Source organism: Budorcas taxicolor, chromosome 16 (genome assembly GCF_023091745.1).
Source record: "Budorcas taxicolor isolate Tak-1 chromosome 16, Takin1.1, whole genome shotgun sequence".
NCBI lineage: Eukaryota > Metazoa > Chordata > Mammalia > Artiodactyla > Bovidae > Budorcas > Budorcas taxicolor.
In genome coordinates, this window is record NC_068925.1 from 74,596,149 (window position 1) to 74,622,121 (window position 25,973).

The 25,973-nt window shown below is 55.9% G+C and overlaps 1 protein-coding gene across 1 annotated transcript in view; it reads left to right on the top strand.

The window, feature by feature from the left end:
* Positions 1–25,609, top strand: part of LAMB3 (laminin subunit beta 3) — a 40,474-nt gene extending 14,865 nt beyond the window's left edge. Inside the window, exons 5-22 of the mRNA XM_052654022.1 lie at positions 4,538–4,729; positions 5,233–5,296; positions 5,640–5,833; positions 7,714–7,834; positions 8,580–8,768; positions 10,630–10,785; positions 11,053–11,249; positions 11,421–11,532; positions 12,260–12,638; positions 13,994–14,154; positions 14,297–14,517; positions 14,798–14,995; positions 15,562–15,706; positions 19,436–19,643; positions 20,916–21,057; positions 21,466–21,642; positions 22,610–22,763; positions 25,317–25,609. Of these exons, the coding sequence (XP_052509982.1) occupies positions 4,538–4,729; positions 5,233–5,296; positions 5,640–5,833; positions 7,714–7,834; positions 8,580–8,768; positions 10,630–10,785; positions 11,053–11,249; positions 11,421–11,532; positions 12,260–12,638; positions 13,994–14,154; positions 14,297–14,517; positions 14,798–14,995; positions 15,562–15,706; positions 19,436–19,643; positions 20,916–21,057; positions 21,466–21,642; positions 22,610–22,763; positions 25,317–25,453 (3,147 nt within the window). The 3' untranslated portion in view covers positions 25,454–25,609. The remainder of the gene's footprint in view (positions 1–4,537; positions 4,730–5,232; positions 5,297–5,639; positions 5,834–7,713; positions 7,835–8,579; positions 8,769–10,629; positions 10,786–11,052; positions 11,250–11,420; positions 11,533–12,259; positions 12,639–13,993; positions 14,155–14,296; positions 14,518–14,797; positions 14,996–15,561; positions 15,707–19,435; positions 19,644–20,915; positions 21,058–21,465; positions 21,643–22,609; positions 22,764–25,316) is intronic.
* The last annotated feature ends 364 nt before the right edge of the window (positions 25,610–25,973 follow it).

The window sequence follows — 25,973 nt, forward strand, 5'->3', positions numbered from 1 at the left end:
GGGACTCTGGGCCATGTGGGCTTGGACTCATGGAGAGCCCAGGGTCCTTGTCTCCTCAGGCTGGAGGTGATGGTGCCACATGCGGGGTGGGTCTCCCTTCCTCAGGTTGGGGCTTAACCCTGAGCCGATATCATGGGGACAGCAGAGGTACCACTTCTGGGAGATCAGGCCCCCTGTTATCCTCTACCTTTCTGCACCTCCCATCCTTAGCCCATCTAATTAATTCAGCTCTTCCAAGATCAATTCTACTTATACAGTTGTGTAATAGCCACTTATACAGTTGCGTATTCTTGGTATAATCTGTTTTAATAAGTTTGCTGATAAGATTGAGTTTAACCAACAGCAAGGAACTGGCCAAGCCACATGTGAGATGTGCTTTCAGAGCCATTGGCTCATTCAGTGCCATTACTTGTCAGGTTTTGCTTTGAGTCTAGCCTTTGGAGATATACCTTTTGGAGGGAACATTTTCATTCATTAGTGACAGGGTCTTTGGTTTTCCTTTACAGAGATTTGATTTTATTCTTTCTATAGAAATAGTCAAATATTTAATGATAAAGCTTGGTTGATGAGAATAAATGATCAGGATAAGTAATGTTGAGCTGTGAATATAAAGAAATAGGACCTAATATCCTATATGACTGAGGAAGTTGCTATAAGAACCTCACCTCAAGAATGATAAAAGTGAAAGTGTTAGTTGCTCAGTCATGTCCAACTCTTTGCAACTCCATAGACTGTAGCCCACCAGGTTCCTCTGTCCATGTAATTCTTCAGGCAAGAATATTGGATGGGTTGCGTTCCCTTTTCCATGGGATCTTCCTGACCCAGGGAAGATGCAAGGTCTCCAGGGAAGATGCCTGACCCAGTGCAGGGGTCTCCTGCATTGCAGGCAGATTCTTTACCTTCTGTGTCACCAAGGAAGCCTCAAGGATAGGTCTTCAGTATTTTGAGAAATGCTGGAGCCATTGGAATAAATGCCCAGTCGCTAATGGTGACAACTCTGAAGGGCAACATGCATTTGGATGGATACTCATCGTCTCATTGCTTTGTCATCACCCATTCATTTATTTGTCCATTCTGGCTACACACATAATCTATGCTTTTTAACAGCATTGATTATATGCTGTTTAAAAACTGAATAAAACTAGATCACAATCCTCAAATTGCTTTGGTATATATAGGGAAGACAAAGAACCAGTAGCAAGACAGTGGGACATGTGGTCTGATGTTGGTAGGAAGAAGTACTAGGGACATTAGCAAGGGGGCACCCAGCTTGATCTCTCTTTGATGGGGATGGTCAGAGAATGCACCCCCGGGAAGATGAAACTTCTTAGGCCGGTAATAGCCAGGTGAAGGTTAAGTTCATCCCAGGCAAAGAGAATAGCAAAGTACAAAGACCAAGAAGTAAGAGACAAGAATGTATATAATTGGGGGAGGGGGCAAAAGAATGCACACAGGGTCTGGAAGGGCAAATGTGTATATGGTGGCGAGAGGCAAGGATATGCAAGGCTACAGACTGAAGGGAGATGAGTTTACAGACGTAAATGGGGAGAAGGAGAGTGGATGAAAGATTCATGTATTCATTCAACAGATGTACTGAATGACTACTATGTGCTAGATGCTGGGGGTGCAACTGTGAACCAGCTAGACAGGGGGTGCCTGTGGTTTACTGTCGTGGTTCTCAACCTGGTTATTTTTGGCCATTTATAGACCAATTTGTGGTTGGTACAGCTGTGGGCATGATATTGACTTCTAGTGAGTGGAGGTCGGGGGCTGCTGCTAACCATCCTATAATGATGAGGACAGTCCCCATGGCAAGGCATTATCCAGCTCCAGATATTAACAGTGCCAAGGTTGGGAAACCCTGGTCTGAGGGGAGAAAAAAAAACAGGAAACCAACAAATAAGCAATGGGAAATTGTGGTGACATTTACGACAGCAGCAAATGAGATCCCAGAATAGGAAATGATGTGGTGGGTGGGCAGAGTGTGGGCAGAAGAACGCAGGTTAGGTGGGTATAAAAAGATCTCTGTGAGGAAGTGACATCTAGCTGAGAACGAAAGAAAGAACCCACCAGGGGAGAGGAGTATCCCAGGCCAAGGAAGCCATGTGAACAAAGGCTCTGAGGAGGGAGCAAACGGGCTGTGACTGAGGGCGTGAGGAGATGGAGGTGCACAGTGGCATGGTCAGGGGTTCAGATTTATTCAAGAAGAGCAAGCGGAGGACTTGGATAGATAATCCTCCAAGGAGGGCGTACAGAGGGCCAACGCGTCCACGAAAAGGTGCTCAGCATCGTTAGCCATCAGGGAAAAGCTAGTGGAAACCACAGTGAGCTGTCACTTCACACCTGTCAGAATGGCTATCAGCAAGATCAGGGGCTCCCCGGGCAGCGTAGTGGGTAGGATTCCAGGCTTTCACCGCCATGGCCTGGGTTTAATCCCTGTAGTTGGGGAACATCCCGCAACACGTGTGGCATGGCCAAAATAAAACAGATGAGGTAAGTGTTGGTGAGGATGTGGAGGAAAGGGAACACTTGTTTCCTCTTAGAGGGAATGTAGACTGGTGCAGCCACTGTGGAAAGCAGTATGAAAGTTCCTCAAAAAGTTATTAGAAAAAAACGTCTACCATATGATCCTGCAATCCCACTTCGGTTGTATACTGGAAGAAAATGAAGTCACTGTCTCAAAGAGATGTCTGTAACGCCCATGTTCGTTGCAGTATTAACCAGGAGATGCAAACAACCTAAGTGTCTATCAGTGGGTGAATGGGTAAAGAAAAGGTCACTTGTGCACACACATGCACACACACGTGTGCACACACTACACGCATATATACACATGTGCACACACTTGTGTACACACACCACACACATGTGTACACACACACAGAGACTAGAATATTCAGGCATGAAGAGAGAGGGAGATATTGGGACAACATGCATGGATTTTGAGGGCATTCTGCTAAGTGAGCTAAGGCAGAAAGATGAATACCACATATCTTCACATATATGAAAGAAAGTGAAAGTGAAGTCGCTCAATCATGACCGACACTTTGCGACCCCATGGACTGTAGCCTACCAGGCTCCTCTGTCCATGGGATTTTCCAGGCAAGAGTACTGGAGTGGGTTGCCATTGCCTTCTCCAGGGGATCTTCCCAACCCAGGGAATGAACCTGGGTCTCCTGATTGCAGACGGACGCTTTACCATCTGAGGCACCAGGGAAGCCCTATATAGGGAATCTTAAAAACCTGAACTCATCAACATAGAGACGAAAATGGTGACTGCCAGGGCTGGAGGGAGGAAGAAATGGGCAGGGGTTGCTGCTCACAGAATATAAAGGTCTGAGTATAAGAGGCGTAAGTTCTGAAGATCTAACGGACAAGGTGGTAACAATTATAATTATTAACACTGTACTAGACACCTGGAAGTCGTTAAGAGAGTAGACCTGAAGTGTTATCATGACACAGGAAAAGATTATTATGTAAGAGGATAGACGTGTTAACTCACCTTATTGTAATAATCATTCTGTAATATGGGGCTTCACTGGTGGCTCAGATGGTAAAGCGTCTGCCTACAATGTGGAAGACCAGGGTTCGATCCCTGGGTTGGGAAGATCCCCTGGAGAAGGAAATGGCAACCCACTCCAGTATTCTTGCCTGGAAAATTCCATGGACTGAAGAGCCTGGTAGGCTACAGTTCATGGGGTTGCAGAGAGTCGGACATGACTGAGCAACTTCACTTCTATGACTATCAAATCATCACATTTGATACACCTTAAACTGGCGTATATTGCACATCCATAATATCTCAATAAAGCTTGGAAAGAAACAGAGTGGGGAAGCCGTTGGAAGGTTTTGAGGAGAGAAGAGTCACAGCCCGTTTTACATTTTAGAAAGGAAGTTCTCTTTGTGTGGAGGTTGGGTTTTGGAACCAAAAGAAGTTTTCCAAGCTGGGAGCTGTCAGCATAAAGACAACACGGAAAGCTGTGAGAAATGGATGGAATCACTGAGGGCAGAAGTAGGCCAGTGCAGACCCATCGAAGGGTCTCATGCAGGGAGCGACGTGATCAGATAACCCTGCAGGTGAAGTGTGGGGGCGTGGCTTGGAAAGCCTGGGCGGAGGCTGGGCTTGAGTTCCAGGCTGTTGTAGGAATCTAGGCTCAGCGCGATCAGGGGCCTGAGCTCTGACCATGGATGTGGGAGAAAAAAACGGGAAAGGATAGAATCAGTGTTTGGCTATAGGAAGCCCAGTGGGAGAATGTTCTGGCCTGACTGCCTGGGTGGTGGGCTGAGTAGGGATCGTGCCTTCTGGAAGTCAGATCTGTTTTCTCTCACTTTGCAGAAGCAGGGAAAACCTGCTGGGGCCCGTGGTTTGCCAGGAGGATCGGACCGCAGTGCCCCTGAGCCCACTTGCTCCGTGCAGCCCTCCTTCTCCCTCCTTACTGTGGTTCTCAGGGGCTGCCAGCACTTAAGAGCATCTTTCTGTGACTGTGCCCCCCAGGCGGGGTCACTCAGGCCTCCCCCTCCCTGTGTGTCCCTGCAGGGGCCCGTGCCTGCTGGCATGCTGATTGAGCGCTCCTCGGACTTTGGCAAGACTTGGCAGGTGTACCAGTACCTGGCTTCCGACTGCGGCTCCACCTTCCCCTGGGTCCGCCAGGGCCAACCCCAGGGCTGGCAGGACGCTCGGTGCCAGACTTTGCCCCAGAGGCCTAACGGGCGCCCGAATGGGGCCAAGGTAGGAGAGGGCACCCTGAGAAACAGGCATGGGGAGAGGTTTCCCACTTCCCGTCACTCACGTAGTCACCCAGGCTTTGGGGAATCCGCGAGGACCCTCCCCCTCCTTCGGGCAGAGCTCTGCTGTCTTTCCTGAGCTCCCCAACAGTGACCACTTTAGGAGACGTACGTGTGAGTGCGTGCTCAGTCATGTCTGGCTGCGACCCCACGGACTGTAGGGGTCCTTGGTCCTCTCCAAGCTCCTCTGTCCATGGGATTCTCCAGGCAAGAATGCTGGACTGGGGTGCCATTTCCTCCTCCAGGGGATCTTCCTAACCCAGGGATCAAACCCACATCTCTTGTGGCTCCACGTCGGCAGGCATATGTTTACCACCGTGCCACCTGGGAAGGAGCCCTCTGGACACCCTCAAGACATTTGGCAGGGCATCAAATGGAAAAGAGGACTTCTGGGCTTGGCCACAGCTCACCTCTTCCTGGGTCTCCCCTTACCCCCACTCTCTGCAGGTCCAGCTCAACCTTATGGATTTAGCCTCTGGGATCCCAGCCACACAAAGTCAAAAAATTCAAGGTCAGTGTGGCTACTCCTCTAGCCTGTGGGACTGTGGGTAGAGAACAAAATAGGCTTGCAGCTCAGATCGTGGACATTTCCGAGTCTTTGCTGCCTCTGTCAGTGGGGTTGGATTGAACTCCAGCCCTGCTTAAGCTCGTAGGGGTATGGTGCTGGCCCGGCCACTAAAAAGGCCCCAGTCAGGGTTGTGGGGGGTCTTTTCGTTGTGGGAGGCTTGGGGAAGATGGGTAGTGAGACCAGAGTTCCTTTCCGTATCGTCCTGCCCTAGGAGACTGCGTCTAAATTTTTTTTTCCTTTTTCCTCCATACCTGCCCCCTCCCTCCTTGCTGTTCATTCCCTGCAGAGCTGGGGGAGATCACCAACTTGAGGGTCAACTTCACCAAGCTGGCGCCTGTGCCCCAGAGGGGCTATCACCCTCCCAGCGCCTACTACGCTGTGTCCCAGTTGCGTCTGCAAGGGAGCTGCCTCTGTCATGGGCATGCGGACCGCTGCGCCCCCAGTTCCAGGACTCCTGCCAGCCCCTCCAGCGCCGTGCAGGTGGCAGCCCAGGGCGGGAAGGGAGAGGGGAGCAGGCGGGGCAGACTGTGGGCATCCTCGGGACCCCTGGAGAGGGGTGGGGCACTAGATTGAAGACTTGAGTATTTACTGTTTTAGCGATGGCAAAGATGAGTGTAAATGGTTATCGTTTTCAAGGTCCCATTTGGTAGCACTTCTTTGGACCTGCTTTATTATTTGAGATAATTTTTATTCAGTAACATAGGTGTAAGTATAAGTATACATGTAAGTAGAAGTATATACATGGGTATCGCAGGGAACTTAAGGCATTGATTCTTAGCCCTGGCCACACATCATAATTTCCTGGGGAGCTAAAAAGATTACTCGGACCCCTACCTCAGACACTCTAATTGTATTATTATTATTTAAAGCTCCCGGTGATTCTAACATCTTGCCAGGATTGAGAGCCCCTGGTTCGGGGGATTTTGAAGTCCCATTTAGAGGTGAGATATGGGACAGGAGGAGAAAACAGACGCTAACACAGATGCTAAGTTCACCCCAGAGCAGCTGAGTCAGATGCGTCAGGGATAGAAAGAGAAGCTCCAGCTTAACAAGTGACCCAGGGGCGTTTGCTGGGAGGCCAGGCTTGGGAGCCATCAGCAGAGGAGAGAGACCCTTTTGCACCAAGAAGCAGAGGGAGCTGTCGTTTCATGTCCCTGCTTCTTCTACAATATTAACAATCGGGAGCAGGATACTTGTTCTAGTGATAAAGGCACACGATCAAATCCTATCAAATCCTATCAGGTGGCCTGCTAGGGAAAATAAGGGGACAGGAGCATTGGGCAGCCTTTTCCTTTCCACTTTCTGGGCCAGTGCTTCCCCCAGGCTGCAGAGGAGGCCAGAGAGAGACCGGCGCCAGGGATGTGTCAGCCGTTAAGGCCTAAAAACACAAGACCAGAACACAGGCTGAGTGTGATCGCTGGCGTATGAGGATGTAGAGGAGGGTGAGGGCCTGCCCAGCCCCAGTGGGTCTCAACTCTGGCTACACCATGGAAACACCAGTTTGTAAAGTACTGATGTCTGGGCCTTGTCCCTGAGATTGGATGGAATTGGGCCTGGGCGTTTATATATATAAAGCTCCTCAAATAATGCTTAAGTGTGTCCAGAGTTGAAATCCATGGAGTTAGAGGGAGCAGGCAGGCCTGATGAAGGATGTGCCATTCCAGCTGGGCAGGATCTCGCTGGTGAATAGAGCGAGAAGGGACTTCTAGGAAGGAAGCAAAGCAGCAGTACAAGCCACAAGGTGCGGAGAAGTGGGGCTTATACAGGGAGCAGCCAGTTCAGCTCAGCTGCGCTGTTAGGAGCGAGTGGAGGGCGGGCATGGAGCAAACACAGTGCAGGTCCTGATGCCAGCCGGCGGGTGGTGAGCTTAATTTGGAAGACAATTAGCAAACAATTGCTATTCTATTTCTGTACCTTAATGACTCTAGTAACAATTCATCATCACAGTCTCATTAGCCAAACAACTGCAGTCATAGCTTGTTGGAATATAAATCTCCAGAGGGCCCACAAGAATTGCAGTTTACCAACAAGGCTGTGTGAGCAACCTTCCAGGCGCTGTTTTGCATTGGGCGGTATGGGGATGGCCAAATGCAAGGACCGGGCTTTTAAAAACCCAACAGGAGGAGCAGTGTAGATGTGAATGCATACAAACACACGTGTATGTACACATATGCATACGTGCACCACACAAGCCAGCCTCTGGGAGCGTCAGAGGAGCTCAGTGCAGGCTGGAGGAGCTGGGGTCCGAGCTGGGCCCTGGGGGTCTAAGCCGAGCAGGAGGGTCAGAGCAGAGAGGGCAAGTCTGTCCCTGGGACGCTCCTGTGATGGTTCCTTCTGGTAAGTGATGGCCCCGCCCCCAGGTGCACGAGGTCTGCGTCTGCCAACACAACACCGCTGGCCCCAACTGTGAGCGCTGCGCGCCCTTCTACAACAACCGGCCCTGGAGACCTGCGGAAGACCAGGACCCCCACGAATGCCAGAGTATGAACCTGGGATCCCCCACCTCCCCTGCAACCACTGGCTGGGGTGCTGGCCCCTCTGGGCCGTGATGACCTCCTCTGGGATACGAGGAGAATCTCGTCTTTATTATTAATATTTAAATCTAAACTGAATTGCCCCTGTAACTAAAGCTCTCCTTGCTCTTTGGGGAAGGGGAGGACCTGTGAGTCACATCCTCCCACCGCCCAGACCTCACAGGGACCACGGGCAAGTTCATACTTCTGATGCCACATGCCGTTCATGCTAACCCAGGTCCTCCTTCCTCCAGCCTCTCCAATGCTTTATCCTGTGTAGGACACACTTGGTCTCCCTGTTGTCATTCTTTCTCTTTCAGATGGCTCCCTGGGGGCAGGGCCCTTCCTTCCATAAATGAGGACAGCCAGGGTCCCAGCCTAGAGGACAGTGACCCAGCAGGAGACCCATGGTGGCAGTGGGGGAGGGTTGGCATGGGACATTTGAACGGCTCTCTCTTTGGCCCCACACGGATATCATCCTGGGATGAGTCTACACACTGGGAGTCGGGAGGCCCCCGTTCTCCGTTTTCCTTTCTTACTGGCTGTATGAACTGACATAAATTAGACAAGCCTCCTTGGGCCTCAGTTTCCCCATTTTTCAGACCTGGGCATCTTACAGAGTCAGTGGGGATGCCAGTGAGTTAGCGTGGCGCGTGCTTTGTAGATGCCAACGATGCTGTCTAGTGTTCAACCCCAGGAATCTCCTTTTTCAGGGTGTGACTGCAACGGACACTCAGAGACATGTCACTTTGACCCAGCCGTGTTTGCTGCCAGCCAGGGGGCACATGGAGGTGTGTGTGACAACTGCCGGGACCACACTGAGGGCATGAACTGTGAACGGTGTCAACTGCACTATTTCCGGAACCGGCGTCCTGGGGCTCCCATTCAGGAGACCTGTATCCGTGAGTAGGGGACCCTGGGCCTCATCTGTCTATTAATCTGCTCTGGGCGCAACAGAGCACACGTCCCTGGGGACTCACATGCCCTCAGGAAGCATAAAGACTTGGGGGCAATTGTTTTTGACTTGGCTGTGCCTTCCTAAGCAAGTCACCCAGCCTCTCTGGGTGTCAGTCAATTGGTCAGCTGGTCATTATGTAGAGCTTATTGTGAGTATGCGGCTGCTTAGTCGCTTCAGTCGTGTCCGACTCTGCGACCCCATGGGCTGCAACCCGCCAGGCTCCTCTGTCCCTGTGATTCTCCAGGCAAGAATACTGGAGTGGGTTGCCAGGCCCTGCTCCAGGGGAATCTTCCCAACCCAGGGATTGAACCCGGGTCTCCTGCATTGCAGGCGGATTCTTTGTCATCTGAACCACCAGGGAAGCCCTTTTGGAGCATAGGAAAGAAAAAAGTCAATATCAGATACAGTTCCCGCTGTCAGGAAACACACAGATTGTTTGGTAAATGAGGGAGGAAATGAGGGAGCATTTGGCCCGTTTACCTGCCTTTACCAGGTTGTGATGTGGTTTGCTTATTTTTCTGTTTCCGCCAGCATTAAGAACTCCTCTATGGCAGGGATTATTCTTGTATCCTTGGGCCCTAGCACAAGGACAGATAAATAACTGATGCTCCAGAAATGTTTACTGAAGAAACATAAGTCCCCCAGGAGTGACTACACACGTCCATAATGGTCAATGGGGCTTCCTGGGTGGCTCAGTGGTAAAGAACCCACCTGCAATGCAGGGGCCCCGAGAGATGCAGGTTCAATCCCTAGGTCAGGAAGATTCCCTGGAGGAGGGCATGGCTACCCACTCTAGTTACTCTTGCCTGGAGAATCTCATGGACAGAGGGGCCTGGCAAGCTACAGTTTGTGGAGTTTCAAAGAGTCAGACACAACTGAAGCGACTTAGCACGCATGCAGCAAGGGCCAGTGAGTTTGTACAATTCGAATCGAAAGCACCCTGATTCAGGTGGATTAATCATGCAAAACTTTCCAGAAGAAGTAAGAGTCTCTATTTTGAAAGCTATGAAAGGCGCCCAGGTGTTACGGTGAAAGAAAGTTGGTTCACTTGCTGTTGATATTATCTGCTTATGGAAAGAATGAGAAAGCTTGAGTTTGACTTCTGTTTCCAGTACTACTTGCTGTATGACCTGAGTATGTTATTGGAACATCTCTGAGCTTCAGTTTCCTCATCTGTACAACAGGGATAAGCATGGTCAATTCTCAGGGTTATGATAGGATTACATAAGGCAACATGCAAGAGTGCCCAGCTCAGTGCTGGCCACAGAGTGGTTTGTTCAGTATATCATGCCAACTGAAACTTTCATACTACATAACATGTGCCAAGGACTTCCCTGGTAGCTCAGCTAGCAATGCAGGAGAATCCACATTGCAATGAATTCCAAAGAATCTGCCTGCAATGCTGGAGACCCCGTTTGATTCCTAGGTTGGGAAGATCCCCTGGAGAAGGGATAGAATTCTTGTCTGGAGAATCCCAAGGACAGAGGAAGCTCGCGGGCTACAGTCCCCGGGGTCCCAAAGAGTCAGACGCGACTGAGCGACTAAGCACATCAAGGCACAGCAACACATGCCAAGCCGAGCCCTGTTGCCCCTGCTTTATTCCTCATAAGAGGCCCTATGAGTGTTACATAAGTATCCGCATTTTATAGATGAGCAAACTGAGGCACAGGGGAGCTTAAATAACTTGACTAAGGTGGTCAGGTCGTAAGCCAGGAAGTGAGGGGGGAATAAGAATTTGAACCAGAATGCGCTCCCCGTGCTCTGCTTTTCCTCTCTGCCCCCCTGGCACCGCCTTTGTCTTGCAGCCTGCGAGTGTGACCCCGATGGGGCAGTGCCAGGAGCGCCCTGTGACCCAGTGACTGGCCAGTGTGTGTGCAAGGAGCACGTGCAGGGGGAGCGCTGTGACCTGTGCAAGCCGGGGTTCACGGGGCTCACCTTCTCCAACCCGCAGGGCTGCCACCGTGAGTAGAGGGTCCCAGCCTGCCGTGGGGCAGGGCAGGCGGCCCTGCGCATGAGCTGGTGCAGGCCTGGCTCAGAACGGGGACAGAGCCCGCCCGGGGAGGCGGCCAGGTGCTGGGACTGGCGGGAAAGCGTGGCGGCCTGGTTTTCTAGGTTTTCTGCGGGGGAGCGCCCCGCCAGGTTCATCTCCCTGATGTGTGTCCTCTGGGGGAGGGGTGGGGACCAGACTTGGGTGCCCCCCTCAGCTCAGCAGCCCCCCTTCTGTGCAGGCTGTGACTGTAGTGTCCTGGGCTCCCGGCGGGACGTGCCCTGTGACGAGGAGACGGGGCGCTGCGTGTGTCTGCCCCACGTGGTGGGCCCCAAGTGTGACCAGTGTGCCCCCCACCACTGGAAGCTGGCCAGCGGCCGGGGCTGCGAGCCCTGTGCCTGCGACCCGCGCAACTCTCTCGGCCCCCAGTGCAACCAGGTACACCGCGGGCTGGCCCCCACGCCCCCGCAACGTCCCTCCCGGTGGCTCTCGGCCTTGGCAGGCCCGGAGACGTCCTGGGTCCGACCGCGGAGCTTGCGTGCTGGCGGGAGCCTCTGCGGCTGGGGTGCGCCGGGGAGTCCCGCTGGCTGACCCGGCTCTCCCCCGCAGTTCACAGGGCAGTGCTCCTGTCGGGAAGGGTTCGGGGGCCTGACCTGCAGTGCCGCAGCCATCCGCCAGTGTCCCGACGGGACCTATGGAGAGGCAGCCGCGGGATGCCGAGGTGCGCTGTCTGAGAGGCGGGGACTGGCGGCGGGGATGTGCAGACGCCGTGGGGGGTGCGGGCTCGGGTGGGCTTGTGCTGGGGGGCGTGCGGGTCTGTGGTGTCTGGTCCACGGGGGCTGGGCCCTGGCAGCCCGTGAGAGTACTTGTCCCCTGCTAGCCCATCCCCATGTCCCCGTGTCCCCTTGTCCCCCTGCTCCCCCCGTCCTGTCTCCCTGTCGCCCTGTCCCCCTGTCGCCCTGTCCCCCTGTCCCCGTGTCCCGGTGACAGGAGGGCTGCTTTGCGCCTCTCTTCCCTGAGAAAGAGTCTCCCAGCTGTGGAGAAACCCCCTCCTCCCTCTTCGCGGATGCAGAAAGTGAGCCCCGCGGGGGTCAGTTTGGCAGACCCCAGTCTGTTCCCAGGCCTGTCGCCCCGGGCGGGGTTGCTCCCCCTCTCCGGGCATCGGCCTCCTAGCCTGGGAAGGGGCACCCTGCCTCGGGTGCTTGCGCCCTTGACGGCGGGCGGGTCAGAGGCGCGCGCGTGCGCTCGGGGAGCGAAGCTCGGGGCCGCGCCTGCACGAAGGGGCTGCTGAGTGAGCCCCGCCGCCCTCGCCATGGTTCTGCTCTGGCCTTGACAGCCTCTCTCTGAGCCCTAAGACCCGGAGGCCAGACGTCCTCTCCAGGGCGCTCCCCGGCAGACGCTCGCCCTCCCTGGCCCCCGGCCCCTGACCATCTTTTCTCCCGCCCCAGCCTGTGACTGCGACTTTCGGGGCACCGAGGGGCCGGGCTGCGACAAGGCCTCGGGCCGCTGCCTCTGCCGCCCCGGCTTGACGGGGCCGCGCTGTGACCAGTGCCAGCGGGGCTACTGCGACCGCGCCCCGGTGTGTGTGGCCTGCCATCCCTGCTTCCAGACCTACGACGGCGGCCTCCAGGAGCGGGCCCTTCGCCTGGCCGGCCTCCGCAACGCCTCCGCTGGCCTGTGGCCCCGGCCGGGCCTGGAGGACCACGGCCTGGCCTCGCGGATGCAGGACGCCAAGAGCAAGATGGAGCAGATCCAAGCCACTCTCAGCGACGCCTTGGTCACGGAGCAGGAGGTGGCCCAGGTGGCCAACGCCATCTTCTCCATCAGGTCATTCCCTCTCCCCACTGAGCCGTGGGGGTCCACAGAGCGGCCCATATTGCTTACAGCCCTTTACCATCTACAAAGCCTTTTCCTAGCGCTTCCCTGGTGACTCAGAAGGTTAAGAACGTTCCTGCAATGCAGGAGACCCAGGTTCGATCCCTGGGTTGGGAAGATACCCTGGAGAAGGGAATGGCAACCCCCTCCGGTATTCTTGCCTGGAGAATCCCGTGGACAAAGGAGCCTGCAGGGCTAGTCCATGGGGTTGCAAAGAGTCGGATAAGACTGAGCAACTTCCGCGTTTCACTTTTAAGCCTTTTCATGGACGCCTCTCTTTTTCACCGTCACTGCAGTCCTGGGAGGTTGGTGGGATGGGTGTTACTAAGTCAGTCTTGCCAGTGAGGAAACGGGCACAGCTTGGTGACGTGACAGAACCAGCTGTCCACAGAGGGGCAGAGTGGGGGACCAGGAGCACAGGCACCAGCCCAAGTGCCCAGCACTGCCTGCGGGTGTCAGCTCTGGATGAGTCACCCTGGTGGAGGGCATGTGAAAGGCAGGGCTCCGAAAATAACTTGTGTTTGCCTTTGGAACGGGAGCGGTCCCACACACAGCCCCCTCCTACCAGCAGAGGCCTCTTCTCAGTGAGGTTTGGTTCCGAAGTTTTCATAATGAGTTTTGTCTTCCCTGAGCCCTTGCCAACTCGCTGACCATGGTGGGGCCGAGCCACCCTGGTGTGCAGTTGGCCTTGGTCTCAGAGACGAGCAGGGAGCCTGTGGGTATCTGATGGGCTGGGCGTGCCAGCCTGGAGGGGCCTCCTGAAGGATGGTGCACATGGAGCAGAGGTTGGCCGCGGAGAAGGGGAGGCTAGTGGCAGGGACTGGTCGGGTGGAGCTGCAGAGGGCCGGGGAGGGAGGATTCTCTGCATACTCAGTGACCATGGGTCAGGGCAGGTGACCCCTCTTTGGGCAGAAACGGACCACCGGGTCAGCAGCTCTGGGAGCCCTGGTGGGGAGAGGAGAGACCCAGGTGCCCAGGGTCCAGGCGTGGCTGACGGCAGCCTGTAGGGACCCCAGGAGGAGAGGGTCAGGGGAGCTCCTTGTGGAAGCTGGTGTGGGGATGCAGAGGAGAGCTAGGAGCCTTAGGCTCACACCCGTCCAGGAGGGAGAGGTTTTTCTGGATCTGCCTGCGTAGGGATGGAGGGAGACGATCCCGGCTTTAGCCCAGCAGAATCCTCTCCCGTCTGCAGCTTTCCCTGATGGCCTCTGTTTCTCCTGACTTGGTAGCTGTTTCTCTGGGGGGATGGCTGGGTCTGGGGAGGCAGCCCCTCTCCTGTATTTTAGTGGAAACTTCTCCCCCTACCTTAGGCGGACGCTTCAGGGCCTGCAGCTTGATTTGCCCCTGGAGGAGGAGACCTTGTCCCTCCCGGGAGACCTGGGGAGTCTGGACAGGAGCTTCAATCGCCTCCTCGTCACGTATCAGAGCAAGAGGGAGCAGTTCGAAAAGATAAGCAGTGCCGACCCTTCAGGTGAGCGGGGTGAGGGGGAAGTGTGGAGACCTCACGCCAGGCCAGTCAGGCTTCGGCTCCCCTCTCACTGGTCCTCCGCCTCCAGGCCTGAGGGGTCCAGGGCTGGCTCAATGAACCTCTCTTCTTTCCCTTCCTGCACCAGGAGCCTTCCGCGTGCTGACTGCAGCCCACCAACGGTCATCCCAGGCCGCTCAGCAGGTCTTGGACAGCTCCCGCCGGTTACAGCCGCTCAGGGATAGCCGGAGAGAGGCGGAGAGGCTGGAGCAGCAAGTGGCGGGAGGATCAGGAGCCGGTGGTCCCCAGCTCGCAGCCCTGAGGCTGGAGATGGCCTCCGTGCCTGATCTGACTCCTGCTATCAACCAGGTGACGCCTGGCAGAACCCGACTTTCCCCCTCCGGCCCCTCCGGCCCCACACCAACGGCTGCCCCGCCATTCCCACGGGGGCCATATAGACCCCACTGCCACCCCACCCATCTTGACCCTCAGCCCCTGCCCGGGCTGCTCAGCAGCAACCAAGCCAACCAGTTTCTGGGGGCCCAGTTGCCACAGATATGTCTGTTGGCTGTTGGCTTCTCAGGTGTGGGATGGGAGTGGTTGTTGCAGAGCCTCGGGGACCCCCTTTGACACCCCCATCTCTCCGCAGCTCTGTGGGGGCTCCAGGGAGATGCCTTGCACCCCGGGAGCCTGCCCCGGGGAGCTCTGTCCCCGAGACAACGGCACGGCCTGTGGCTCCCGCTGCAGAGGAGCCCTCCCCAGGGCAGGCGGGGCCTTGCGGACGGCGGGGCAGGTGGGCGAGCAGCTGCGGGCGTTCGGTGCCCAGCTCCAGCAGACCAAGCAGATGGTAGGTGTGGCGAGTGGCGGTGGGCGCCCGTAGTAGGGGGACGCAGAGGGGACAGAGCCCCCGGGCGAGTCAGAGCTCCTGTTTGGCAGCCAGGAGACACAATCCCAGAGGTGTCAGCTGACTTGCCGGCATGGCCCCACAGCCAGCGGGGCATCTCAGGCGACTCTAGTGGTAAAGAACCCGCCTGCCGGGGCAGGAGACATAAGGTACTCAGGTTCAGTCTCTGGGTCGGGAAGATCCCCTGGAGGAGGGCATGGCAGCCCACTCCAGTACTCTGGCATGGAGAATCCCCATGGACAGAGGAGCCTGGTGGGCTACTGTTCATGGGGTCACGAAAGACTCGGACACGACCTGAGCGACTTAGCAGGTGGCACGCATCACAGCAAGTGAGAGATGGAGGCCAGTGCTTCACCATCACTTCTTGTGAGGCCAAACCAAGCTAGTTGCACATCTCCCAGGTGGATCCTGGGTAGCCGATGCCTGCAGACCCCCACCCCCTCAATGGGGGCCACCGAGAGGCTCCCCGGGGGCTTCGAACCCCGCTGACCCACAGCATGTGTCTGCAGATCAGGGCAGTGGAGGAGGCTGCCTCTCAGGTCCAGTCGGACACTCAGCGCCTGGAGATGCAGGTGAGCGCCAGCCGCTCCCAGATGGAAGAGGACGTCAGACGCACGCGGCTCCTCATCCGGCAGGTGCGGGACTTCCTCTCAGGTGAGCCGGTCTTCACCCTCCCCTGGGCGGCTTTCTGGGAAGGCGTGTCTAAGCCATGTTTTGAGAGTAGGACTCTGGGTTAGGCGAGCAGTTGATGGCCTCTACTGGGAGGTCCTTGTGAAAGCAGGTGGTTGGGGAAAATCTCACTTGATTAACCTGCCTGCTGGCCCCCAGGGCCCCGTTCGCTGTCCCCCGACCCCCCACCCCCCACTTCCCATTCCTCCATCAGCGCCTCCTCCCCCTGGACCAGTCCCCATTTTCACCTGGGCAGCTGCTTCCTCTCCCACCTCCTTCTGGCCTGTTCTCCACCCAACAGCCCGAAACATCTTTGAAACGTGCAGGTGGGGTGGCATTCCACGCACTCCTAATGTCCTTCACTCCACGGCCTCTGTCACCTCCTGGGTGTGGCCTGGAGCCTGTCTGTTTGACTTACAAACTGTCCTTGAACAGGTCAGCTCTCGCTAACCTCAAGGGTGCTCTCTCTCTTTCTCCGCCTGGGATGCTCTCTCCAAGGCGACTGATTCTTGCCCTCCAGGTCTGAGTGTACATATCTCCCTCGAGGGGACTTTCCTGATCATCCCCTCCAGTCATCCCCCTCCCCCAACCCCCTCTGGAGTCGGCCCTTCGCCGCTCTGAGCCTGTGGTTGTTGAATTCTTCTGTCAACGAGTGTGTTGCTTGTCTCCGCGCCAGACTCTCAACTCCAAGAGGCCAGGGATGGCCGTGTGTCTTATTCACTGTGTCCCTGAAAAAGCACCCAATGTTGGTTGCGTGAGTAAAGGAACCTGGGGCACTCCCGAGCTACCCTGGGGAGTGGCAGAGATCCCAGGACAGGACTCAGGAAATTTGTGGAACTTTGGGCAAGTTGCTTTCCTCTTTGCCTCCATGTTCACTTCTGCCAACCGAGATGAGAGTATTTTACAAGTTTATTCTGGGCATCAAGCAACTGATGTAAAATGTGTTTTGAAAAATGAAAGGTGCCTCAGGAAAATGAACCGATATTATTAGATTTCTGGTTCCTGCCAGGGTATTTGCTTGGCTGGGAGCCGAGGGCTTGGTGTAATGACAGTGTTTCCTCCTGCTATTATTTGGGTGCCTTGGCTCCAGGAGCCCGGAGCTCCCTCCTGAGTGCACGTGGCAGGTTGGAGAGAAGCAGGAAGGATCTGCCTGAGGTGCCCTGAGTGGCCCCAGGCCAGGCTGCAGTCAGCACCCCCTGGAGATCCTCAGAATGGGGACGTGCCAATGGGGCCTGAGAGCAGACGAAGGGGCAGGCCAGAGTTTAGGGCTCCAGCCCCCGAGTGAAGCCAAGTAAGGCTGACCCCCCTCCTGCATTGACCCCAGCCAGAGGTGAGAGGGGGTCGGGAGCCTCTCCTTGGGGTGCTGCCCTGGCTCCTGTGAATGGGCAGGGAGCTGCCAGGCTGTGGGGTGCCTGCTGCCCCCTCAACTCAGACTGAGTCCTGAGACAGGAGACAGGGCGGAGAGGAGGAGAGGGGCCTTAGCCAGGACAGGAAGGAGCCGGGGCAGTTCTCACAGCCTCCAAGGCCATGGGTTCTCGTGTCCAGGGTCCTACTGCAGGCGGCACGCGTAGCAGCTGCTGTGGGCATGCAGGGTCACCCAGCGAGGGTGGGAGAGCATGAGGCCAGAGGAGGAGGGTGGGGACCCCGTCTTTCCCAGGTCTTCAACAGAAGTGACAAAAATAATAAACCAGGTGTACGGAGTTCTTACTAAGTGCCAGGCCTTGTTTTGAAGTGCTTCACGTATTACCTTATTTAATCCTGCATGCCTGCCACTTTGTAGATGAGGGCGCCAGACACAGGGAGGTTAAGAAGCCTGCCCACGGGCACCCAGCTTGGAGCGGGTGTGGGTAGGGCTCGCCCAACTCCAGGGTCCACACTCTAGATCATTGCACTCTGAGATGGAGGCCCCCCTCCTCGCCACACACACACACACACACACACACACTCGCTTCCTTGTGCTTGCTCATGTTCATCTTCTCCTTGCTCTCTCTCCCCTGCCCTGACTTGCACCTGCTAATTCCTAGTCACCCTCTAAGCGTCCTCTAGGTATCTCAGTCTCCAGGAAGCCTCTCTAGACCCGTCAGAGCGGGTTAGCCGCCCCTCCAAGGGCGCCTAAGTGGTTAGATGCCCCCCTCACAGGTGCCGCCCTCACACCCCGTGCTTGGCCCCATCACTCAGGGTTGTGCTCCCTTGTCCCGCTAGATTCCAAGCTCCATGAAGTCAGGAACCAAGTCCAATCTGGTTTGCAGCCTCTGTGCCCCATGTCCTGCTGCTCAGAGCAGTGAAAGTTTGCTGAGCCCACCCTGAGACTCAGAAGCCCACAAAACTGTGTGACTCAGACCAAACCCTCGGGCACAGCTGAAGTGAAGCAGAACGGAGGAAGGGCAGGCGCTAGGTGGGGGTGTGCTCGCCGTGGGCGGCTTTCTGGGAAGGCGTGTCTAAGCCGTGTTTTGAGAGTAGGACTCTGGGTTAGGCGAGCAGTTGATGGCCTCTACTGGGAGGTCCTTGTGAAAGCAGGTGGTTGGGGAAAATCTCACTTGATTAAACTCAGCTGCAGTCATGGCCTGGGCTCCTGTGGTGTGCTGCTGTGACCCCGTAAGAACCCAGTAGCAAAGAGGCATGGTTTCCACCTTCCAGGAATGTCCTTCCACCTGGCACAGGGAGGGGACTTGGTCTGGGACCTGTGTAGCCACCTGGTCAGGAAGCTTTTGATTGCAGAATAAGGCTATTCTTACCTGGGGCCCCCAGAAAAGTTCCAGTCACAGGGCAAACCATCTGGGTAGGCGATGCCCCCTTCCTTCCCACAGCAGTACCAGTGGAATCTGTAGAGTGACCATGGGGAAGGCGATGCCACCTCTGTACGTCTGATCTTACTCTCTGACCCGGAGGTGGTTTGTGAAATTCCTGATAATTGTTTCCTATCAGCTCCTTTCACAGATCAGAAGACTGAGCTCAGAGAAGCTAGCTAACTTGGCCTCGGTGGCTTGAGTAGAAAAGGGGAGGCCTGGGTCTGGAGCCCCTTCAGCCACTCATTCGCTGTATACAGAGTGCCTCTGGGTGCCAGGCACCGTGCGTGGGGCTGGGCTATAGCCATGGCTGAATGGCAGTCCCTGTCCTCACGTTGCTCACGTTCTAGTGAGGAGTCAGATGGAAGAGCCAACAAATGAGTAAATTGTTTGGCATGTGGGTGGCGATAAACGTTCGGGAGAATGAGGAAGCGGAGAGTGAGGAGAGGGAACGTTGGCAGAGGGTGCAGATTGCCACCCTCGATCAGATGGCCGGGGCCCGCCTCCCTCAGAAGGTGACATGTGAGCAAATCCCCGATGATCTTGACCCACCTTTGGACAAACGAGCCCTCTGGCCCGAGGTGGAGGGGGCACATGACAGGGGTCTTATAGCCAAAGAAGCAGTTCCAGTTCCTGGCTGGTGTCCCCGCTCCAGGCATTGTTTGGGGCCAGCTGCCTGGCACCGCCTCCTCCTCCCAGCCTGCAACTTCCTGCGGTGCCACATAGCTGCCACAGCTGTGCCAACACCCCTCCTCCTGTGGCAGGGCGCCCGGAAATCCTCAGAGCAGGGTGCCTGGGAGGGGAGGGCAGCAGCTCTGAGGGCAGGCTAGATGGAGATGCCACGGGTGCCGCTGGGCCTGGGGGAGGCCTCTGACCTTGGAGGAACGTGGCTGGGCTCCCCCAACCCAATGGGCGGCTTGTCTTCCAGACCCCGACACCGACACGGCCACCATCCAGGAGGTCAGTGAGGCCGTGCTGGCCCTGTGGCTGCCCACTGACTCGGCCACAGTCCTGCGGAAGATGAACGAGATCCAAGCCATTGCGGCCAGGCTCCCCAACGTGGACCTGGTGCTGTCCCAGACCAAGCAGGACGTCGCTCGGGCTCGTAGGCTGCAGGCCGAGGCCGAGCAGGCCAGGTATGGCCCGGCATCCTGAACTCTTCTCCCAGGACCGGGCTGGGGTTTTGCTCCCCGGCTGTGTGGCTGGAAGCAAGAGAGGAACCTCTGTAACTCAGAGGGGTCCTGGGAGACAGGAGGGGTGCTGACTGTGGTGGCAGATGGTCAAGTGATGCCCAGTGTCCAGGCACAGGTTCACTCAGCATGGCCCCGCCTTCCATACTGGACTGCGTCCCCAAGGGCCGCCTCAGCTCTTGTGGTTGGGGAAGTTCAGTTCAGGTCAGTCGCTCAGTTGTGTCCAACTCTTTGGGGGGACTGCAGCACGCCAGGCCTCCCTGTCCTCACCAACTCCTAGAGTTTGCTCAAACTCATGTCCATCGAGTCGGTGATGCCATCCAACCATCTCATCCTCTGTCATCCCCTTCTCCTGCCTTCAGTCTTTCCCAGCATCAGGGTATTTTCCAATGAGTCAGCTCTTCACATCAGGTGGCCAAAGTATTGGAGTTTCAGCTTCAGCATCAGTCCTTCCAATGAATATTCAGGACTGATCTCCTTTAGGATGGACTGGTTGGATCTCCTTGCAGTCCAAGGGACTCTCAAGAGTCTTCTCCAGCACCACAGTTCAAAAGCATCAATTCTTCGGAGCTCATCTTTCTTCACAGTCCAACTTTCATATCCATACATGACTACTGGAAAAACCATAGCCTTGACTAGACAGACCTTTGTTGGCAAAATAATGTCTCTGCTTTTGAATATGCTATCTACGTTGGTCATAACTTTTCTTCCAAGGAGTAAGCATCTTTTAATTTCATGGCTGCAGTCACCATCTGCAGTGGTTTTGGAGCCCTAAAAAACAAAGTCAGCCACTGTTTCCACCGTTTCCCCATCTATTTCCCATGAAGTGATGGGACCAGATGCCATGGTCTTAGTTTTCTGAATGTTGAGCTTTAAGCCAGCTCTTTGACTCTCCTCTTTCACTTTCATCAGGTGGTTGGGGAAAGCCCGCTTTATTAAACTCAGCCGTAATCATGGCCTGGGCTCCTGCAGTGCACTGCGCTGGTCCCCAGAGGAGACAGCAGTAAAGAGGCTTGGTTTCCACCTTCCAGGAATGTCCTTCCATCTGGCACGGGGAGGGGGCTTGCTGGGGTCCTGGAATGGAAAAGCTACTACCGAGTTAGTTCTTGGCCTCTTGCCTTGGCCGGAGAAGGTACTGTCTGGGACTGGAGAGCACCTTCACTCAGAGCTCTCCCCTGAGTAAATCCTCCGCCGTCCCTTGTGCCCGTCCCGCCCCAGGAGCCGGGCCCACGCGGTGGAGGGTCAGGTGGAGGAAGTCCTCGGGGCCCTGCGGCAGGGCACACTGGCGCTGCAGGAGGCCCAGGATACCATGCGGGGCACCCGCCGCTCCCTGCGGCTCATCCAGGACAGGGTCGCTGAGGTAAGTGGCATGGCTCCCCCCGCCCACGTGGGGGAATGGACCTGCACACCCGGGCGCGAGGCAGAGACAGTGTCAGGAAGGCACCTGGCTGGGAGCTGAGACGGGGCCCAAAAGAATCAGGGGCTACAAGCCTTGGACCTGGCTTCGAGCTTGTAGTTTTCTGGCCTCATAGCTGATGCAGAAGCAGGGGTGGCCTCTGGGCTCCGGCAGGAGTAAGGGGGGATGGTTAGCTGAGCCGGTGAAGGCTGGGAGGCTTGCATGCTGGGGGCAGTTAGGGCATTGGATGGGGGTGATAGTGATGCCCTGATTGGAGGCATCAGTTTTTGTGGCCCCAAAACTGGAAAGAAGACCGAAGGTCGCTGCCTATGAGACCCACCCCAAACCCCCGGTCTCTCTTTTCCCGCAAAGGTTCAGCAGGTACTGGGACCAGCAGAAAGACTGGTGACCAGCATGACGGAGCAGCTGGGGGGCTTCCGAGCACGGATGGAGGAGCTTGGCCGCCGGGCCAGGCAGCAGCAGGCACAGGCAGCCCAGGCCCGACAGCTGGCAGAGGAGGCCAGCAAGGAGGCGCTGAGCGCCCAGGAGGTATGAAGAGGGCAGAGAGAGCCCGAGGAAGCACTGTCAGCGGGAGCAGGAGGGGGCTCTGTACGCTTGATAAGACCATGGCTCCAAAGTACTTTGCATGGGCATGGTTGCTTCAGTCCTGTCCGACTCTTTGTGACCCCATGGACTGTAGCCCACCAGGATCCTCTGTTCATGGAGATTCTCCAGGCGAGAATATTGGAGTGGGTTGCCATGCCCTCCTCCAGGGGATCTTCCCGGCCCAGGGATTGAACCTGTCTCTTATGTCTCCTGCATTGGCAAGTGGGTTTTTTACCTCCAGCATCACCTGGGAAGCACCCCCACCCCAGAGCACTTTAAGTACCAGTTACTCTGAAATATATCTGGGGTTGCGGGGTGGAGCTTCTGGATTCTTGCTCCTTTGGCTGCTTTTGGTGGAGCCACTTTGGGGATGTCGGAAACAGCTGGTCCAGTTCCTCACCTTTCACAGACGAAGTGGATTTTGTCCAGGCACAACACTCGTCTACAAAGCAGGGCTCTTGACACCCGACCCAGAGCTTATCCTCTGTCTGTGGCTTCCCAGCCCAGACAGGCACTCTTGATTTAGCACAACCTGAGCCCCATCACTGTCAGAATTAGATCAGAGAGAAGGTCAGAGAGCCATTCTTAACATCTATAGGGTACCGGTGGTCCCGGTACAATGGCCAAGCGGCCAAGCACGCTATTAAGTAAGTGACAGCCGTGTATCCGGCCCTGCGCTGGCGGTGAGCTGGGAAGCGACAGGCGCTGCGGATGGAGGGAAGTACAGAAGTTAAGGAGCAGTTTGTGGCCCAGGGGCTTTTATAGAGCAGACCCACCCCATGGGGGATATTAAAAGGCACCTCATCTCCATGTCCGGATGTGGGTGATAGCAACTCCTTTAGCCCAAGGCCTTTAGGACTTTGGATGATGGTGATGATGGTGATGCAGAAATGGTTTTTCCTTTTTTCAGGGATTTGAGAGAGTAAAGCAAAAATATGCTGAGTTGAAGGACCGGTTGGATCAGAGCTCCAGGCTGGGAGAACAGGGCAGCCGGATTCTGAGCGTCAAGACAGAGGCGGAGGAACTGTTTGGGGAGACCATGGCAATGATGGACAGGATGAGAGGTGAGGGAGTGGTCCAGAGCCTTGGACCGTGGGGCATCCCTGAAGGCTGCTTCCAACCCAGGGTTTCTGAGGCCCACCTTTTGGAGCTAGGAGTGCTAGGGGAGTGAGAGCAATTGGGGTTTCCTGAGTGTCTAACAGGAACAAGGCCTAGAATGGGGCCGTGAGGAATGTGGTGATGTTCACAAAACTAGGCCTGCCTTCGAGGAGCTTGGGATCCAGAGGGGGGCATTTTTTCCTGTTGGCCATTAGCTTCATGAAACTGTATTTAACCACACAAGGAGGTCTGTGGTGAAAGCCTGAATAACAGGCCCTTGAGGGGCTCAGAGGATACACAATGTCAGAGAGAAATGGTCAGTGACGGTAGTGTTCAAAAAAGAAAAAAAGATCAGATTTGAGGTGGGCCTGGAAGGATGAGGCTGTGAGGAAGAGGAGGGGCATCAGGACAGGGTGGTTAGGGAGACACCAGAGGATGTGGGCAGGACCACCCTCCTGGAGAGGAGGGTTGACGAGGACAAAACCGGTGGGAACGAAGGAGCGTGGAGACACCTGGCTGGTGCCCACGGCCGACCCGCACACCAGGAGGAGGGGGACAGACACAGCCCCGGAGGGAGAAGGAAGCCATCCAGCGAGTCGCAATGAACGGAGCTTTCGAAAGCGCTCTGAGGCTCCCCAGAAAGGCGAACAGGGGCTTCCAGGCTCACTCTCTTAGGATGTGATGATGGGGTCATGGCCCTGGGGTGCCCTGTGAGCAACTCCAGAGTTTCTTTGAATTTTGGAGAAAGCTTTTGACAAAATTCTGTTTGGCTAGCCAGACGGACGGAATGGAGAAGGGTGGGCTGGTGAGTCGACAGTGAGTGGATTCGAGGCTGTGGCCAGCTGCACCTGAAGTGGGAGGTGCGAGGGGCTGACCCAGATGGAGGAGCCCAGCCCTGGGCCAGTGCCTGCCCTGACTTTGTCCATCAGCGTTCTGTATGAAGACAGAGAATGTGCTAATCAAATCTGAGGATGGCAGGTAGCAGATACACTGGATAACAGAACTAGCTTTCTAAGTCTCAGAAGGATGGGCTGAAACTAACAGGATAAAATGAAGTAAAGAGAAAATTCTCTCTCAACCTGGCATTGTCTGAACTCACAAGTATAGCTCAGGTAAGGGCCAGCTACTCAGGGGCTAATGTAGCTAAAAACCTTATAACTGGTAAGTGATAAACACTTACAAATTGTTACTCACCTGAAAAAGATCCAGGAATTTTGAGATAAGCCAGAAGTGCCTTGCTCCTGACAGAAGAGCTAATAAACACAAAGCAGCCAAAATATGGGGAGTAATGGCTCAAGGGTGATATTAAAAATATTTAGTAACTAAATATTTAGCACACCAGTTGGTGTCCCCTGCACCTACCACCCGCCAGAAAAAAACTCACTGAAGCAAGCATTTACCTGCTTGCTGGAATTTACCTTTAATTGCAGGGTTATGGGGAAGATCATGCATAGGGAGCCCCTAGGAACGAGAACGGAGGAAGAGGACAGTGGCTATTAAAATGTCACTATTTTATTATGGCCCATAGGTCCAAATGGGGGCCTACTGGCTGAATGTCAACCTGGTAATAACCGCTGCTACACTCCACTGATAGCCTCACCTGGGAGATGGGGTTCAGTGGGGGCCAGTACATCTCCAGAAGAGATACTGATGAACCGGTGTACATCGGGGGTCAGGGCGGGGGTGAGCAGGGGTGGGAAGTAGGGAAGGCCTGGTGATTCTAGCAGGTGAGGCATGGAGGAAGGAACTAGGGCGGTTTCCTCTGGGGAAGACGAGGCTCAGACACGTGAAGGACTGCCACGTGGGAGGCATAGCAGATCGAGTCTTAAAAGCCCAGGAGACAGACCCAGGACCACGGGGTGGAAGCAAGATGTGCTCAGATTCTGGCTTAATGAGAAGACTTTATAATGAGGACTGCCTGAGGATGGAGCCTTGTGAGGCAGTGACCCCCACTGCCGCCCTGCTCTGGGAAGGTGAGGCTGAGGCTGAGTACCAGCTCCCGTGAATGCCGACAGGAGGTCCAGGCTGGACCAGATCCCTTCGGAGTCCTTCACATCCTCCACACATAACCTGGGAGGTGGGATGCGGAATGAACCAGCGGGGCAGGACTAGGTATATCTGGAGTGTCGGGGGGAGAAAATGGGGAGGAATCCAGCCTTCCAGCTCTTTTGCCCTGGTGCCCACCGGGATCGCTGGTGGGATGGTAGCTGACTGGGTCCATTGCAGCGAGTGTCTAACCTTGGTGCCGGGGCCTCCAGCATTGGCCTGGGACTGCTCCACCTAGAGCCGAGGAGAAGTGTAGGGGCAGGGGACCCCCGGGTCCAGTCCCGGCCCGGTTTCTCTAAAAGTGGGAGAGGGGGCTGGGGAGAGCTGCCCTGGAGGGCCAGGCTCCCCTCGGGGTGGAGGTGGTTTCTCCGGCAGGTGCAGCTCCGGGTGGGCGGAAGGGGACGGAAGGGTTGGGAGTCTCAGTACGTTTCACCGGCTCCTCTCCCTGCTCCGGCTGTTCCCTTGGCCCTCAGACATGGAGTCAGAGCTGCTTCGGGGGAGCCAGGCCATCGTGCTCCGCTCGGCGGACCTGACGGGGCTGGAGCAGCGCGTGGAACAGATTCGGAACCACATCAACGGGCGCGTGCTCTACTACGCCACCTGCAAGTGAGGCGGGACCCCGCCGCCAACCCCTCGACTGCCCTCTCGGCTCCCGGGGGCCTGGCTGGCTGGCAGTACTTTCCTGCTCCAGGAGACTTACGTAGCCTAAAGCACAGCCGGGACCACCCCCAGGATGCAGCTGAGCCTGGGCTGGTGGGGCAGCTACAGCTGGGGGACGGCGACCATGGTGGCGGGCCCATGTCAGCATGACCAGCAGTTCTCGAGTGCAGGGCGCTTGGCTGGGCAGTGTCCTTGCCCTTCACCCTCCACTGAAGCTGAAGTCCTGGGTCCACACAGGACTATAACTAAAAATGATGCACAAGGGAAAAGTCCAATAAAAATCTTGGGAAAGGAGCCTGGAGGTCCAAAGAGGGGAAATATTCTGTCTCCCTGTTACATAAACCTTTCTCGCCTGTTTCTGTCTCTGGTCTGGGGTCCCCGGGTACTCCCCTGCTCAAGCCCAAGGCCTGGTGGTGTATGAAGCATAGGCTGGCCCCCTCTGCTCTGTCTAGCTGGTGCACCACCCAGAC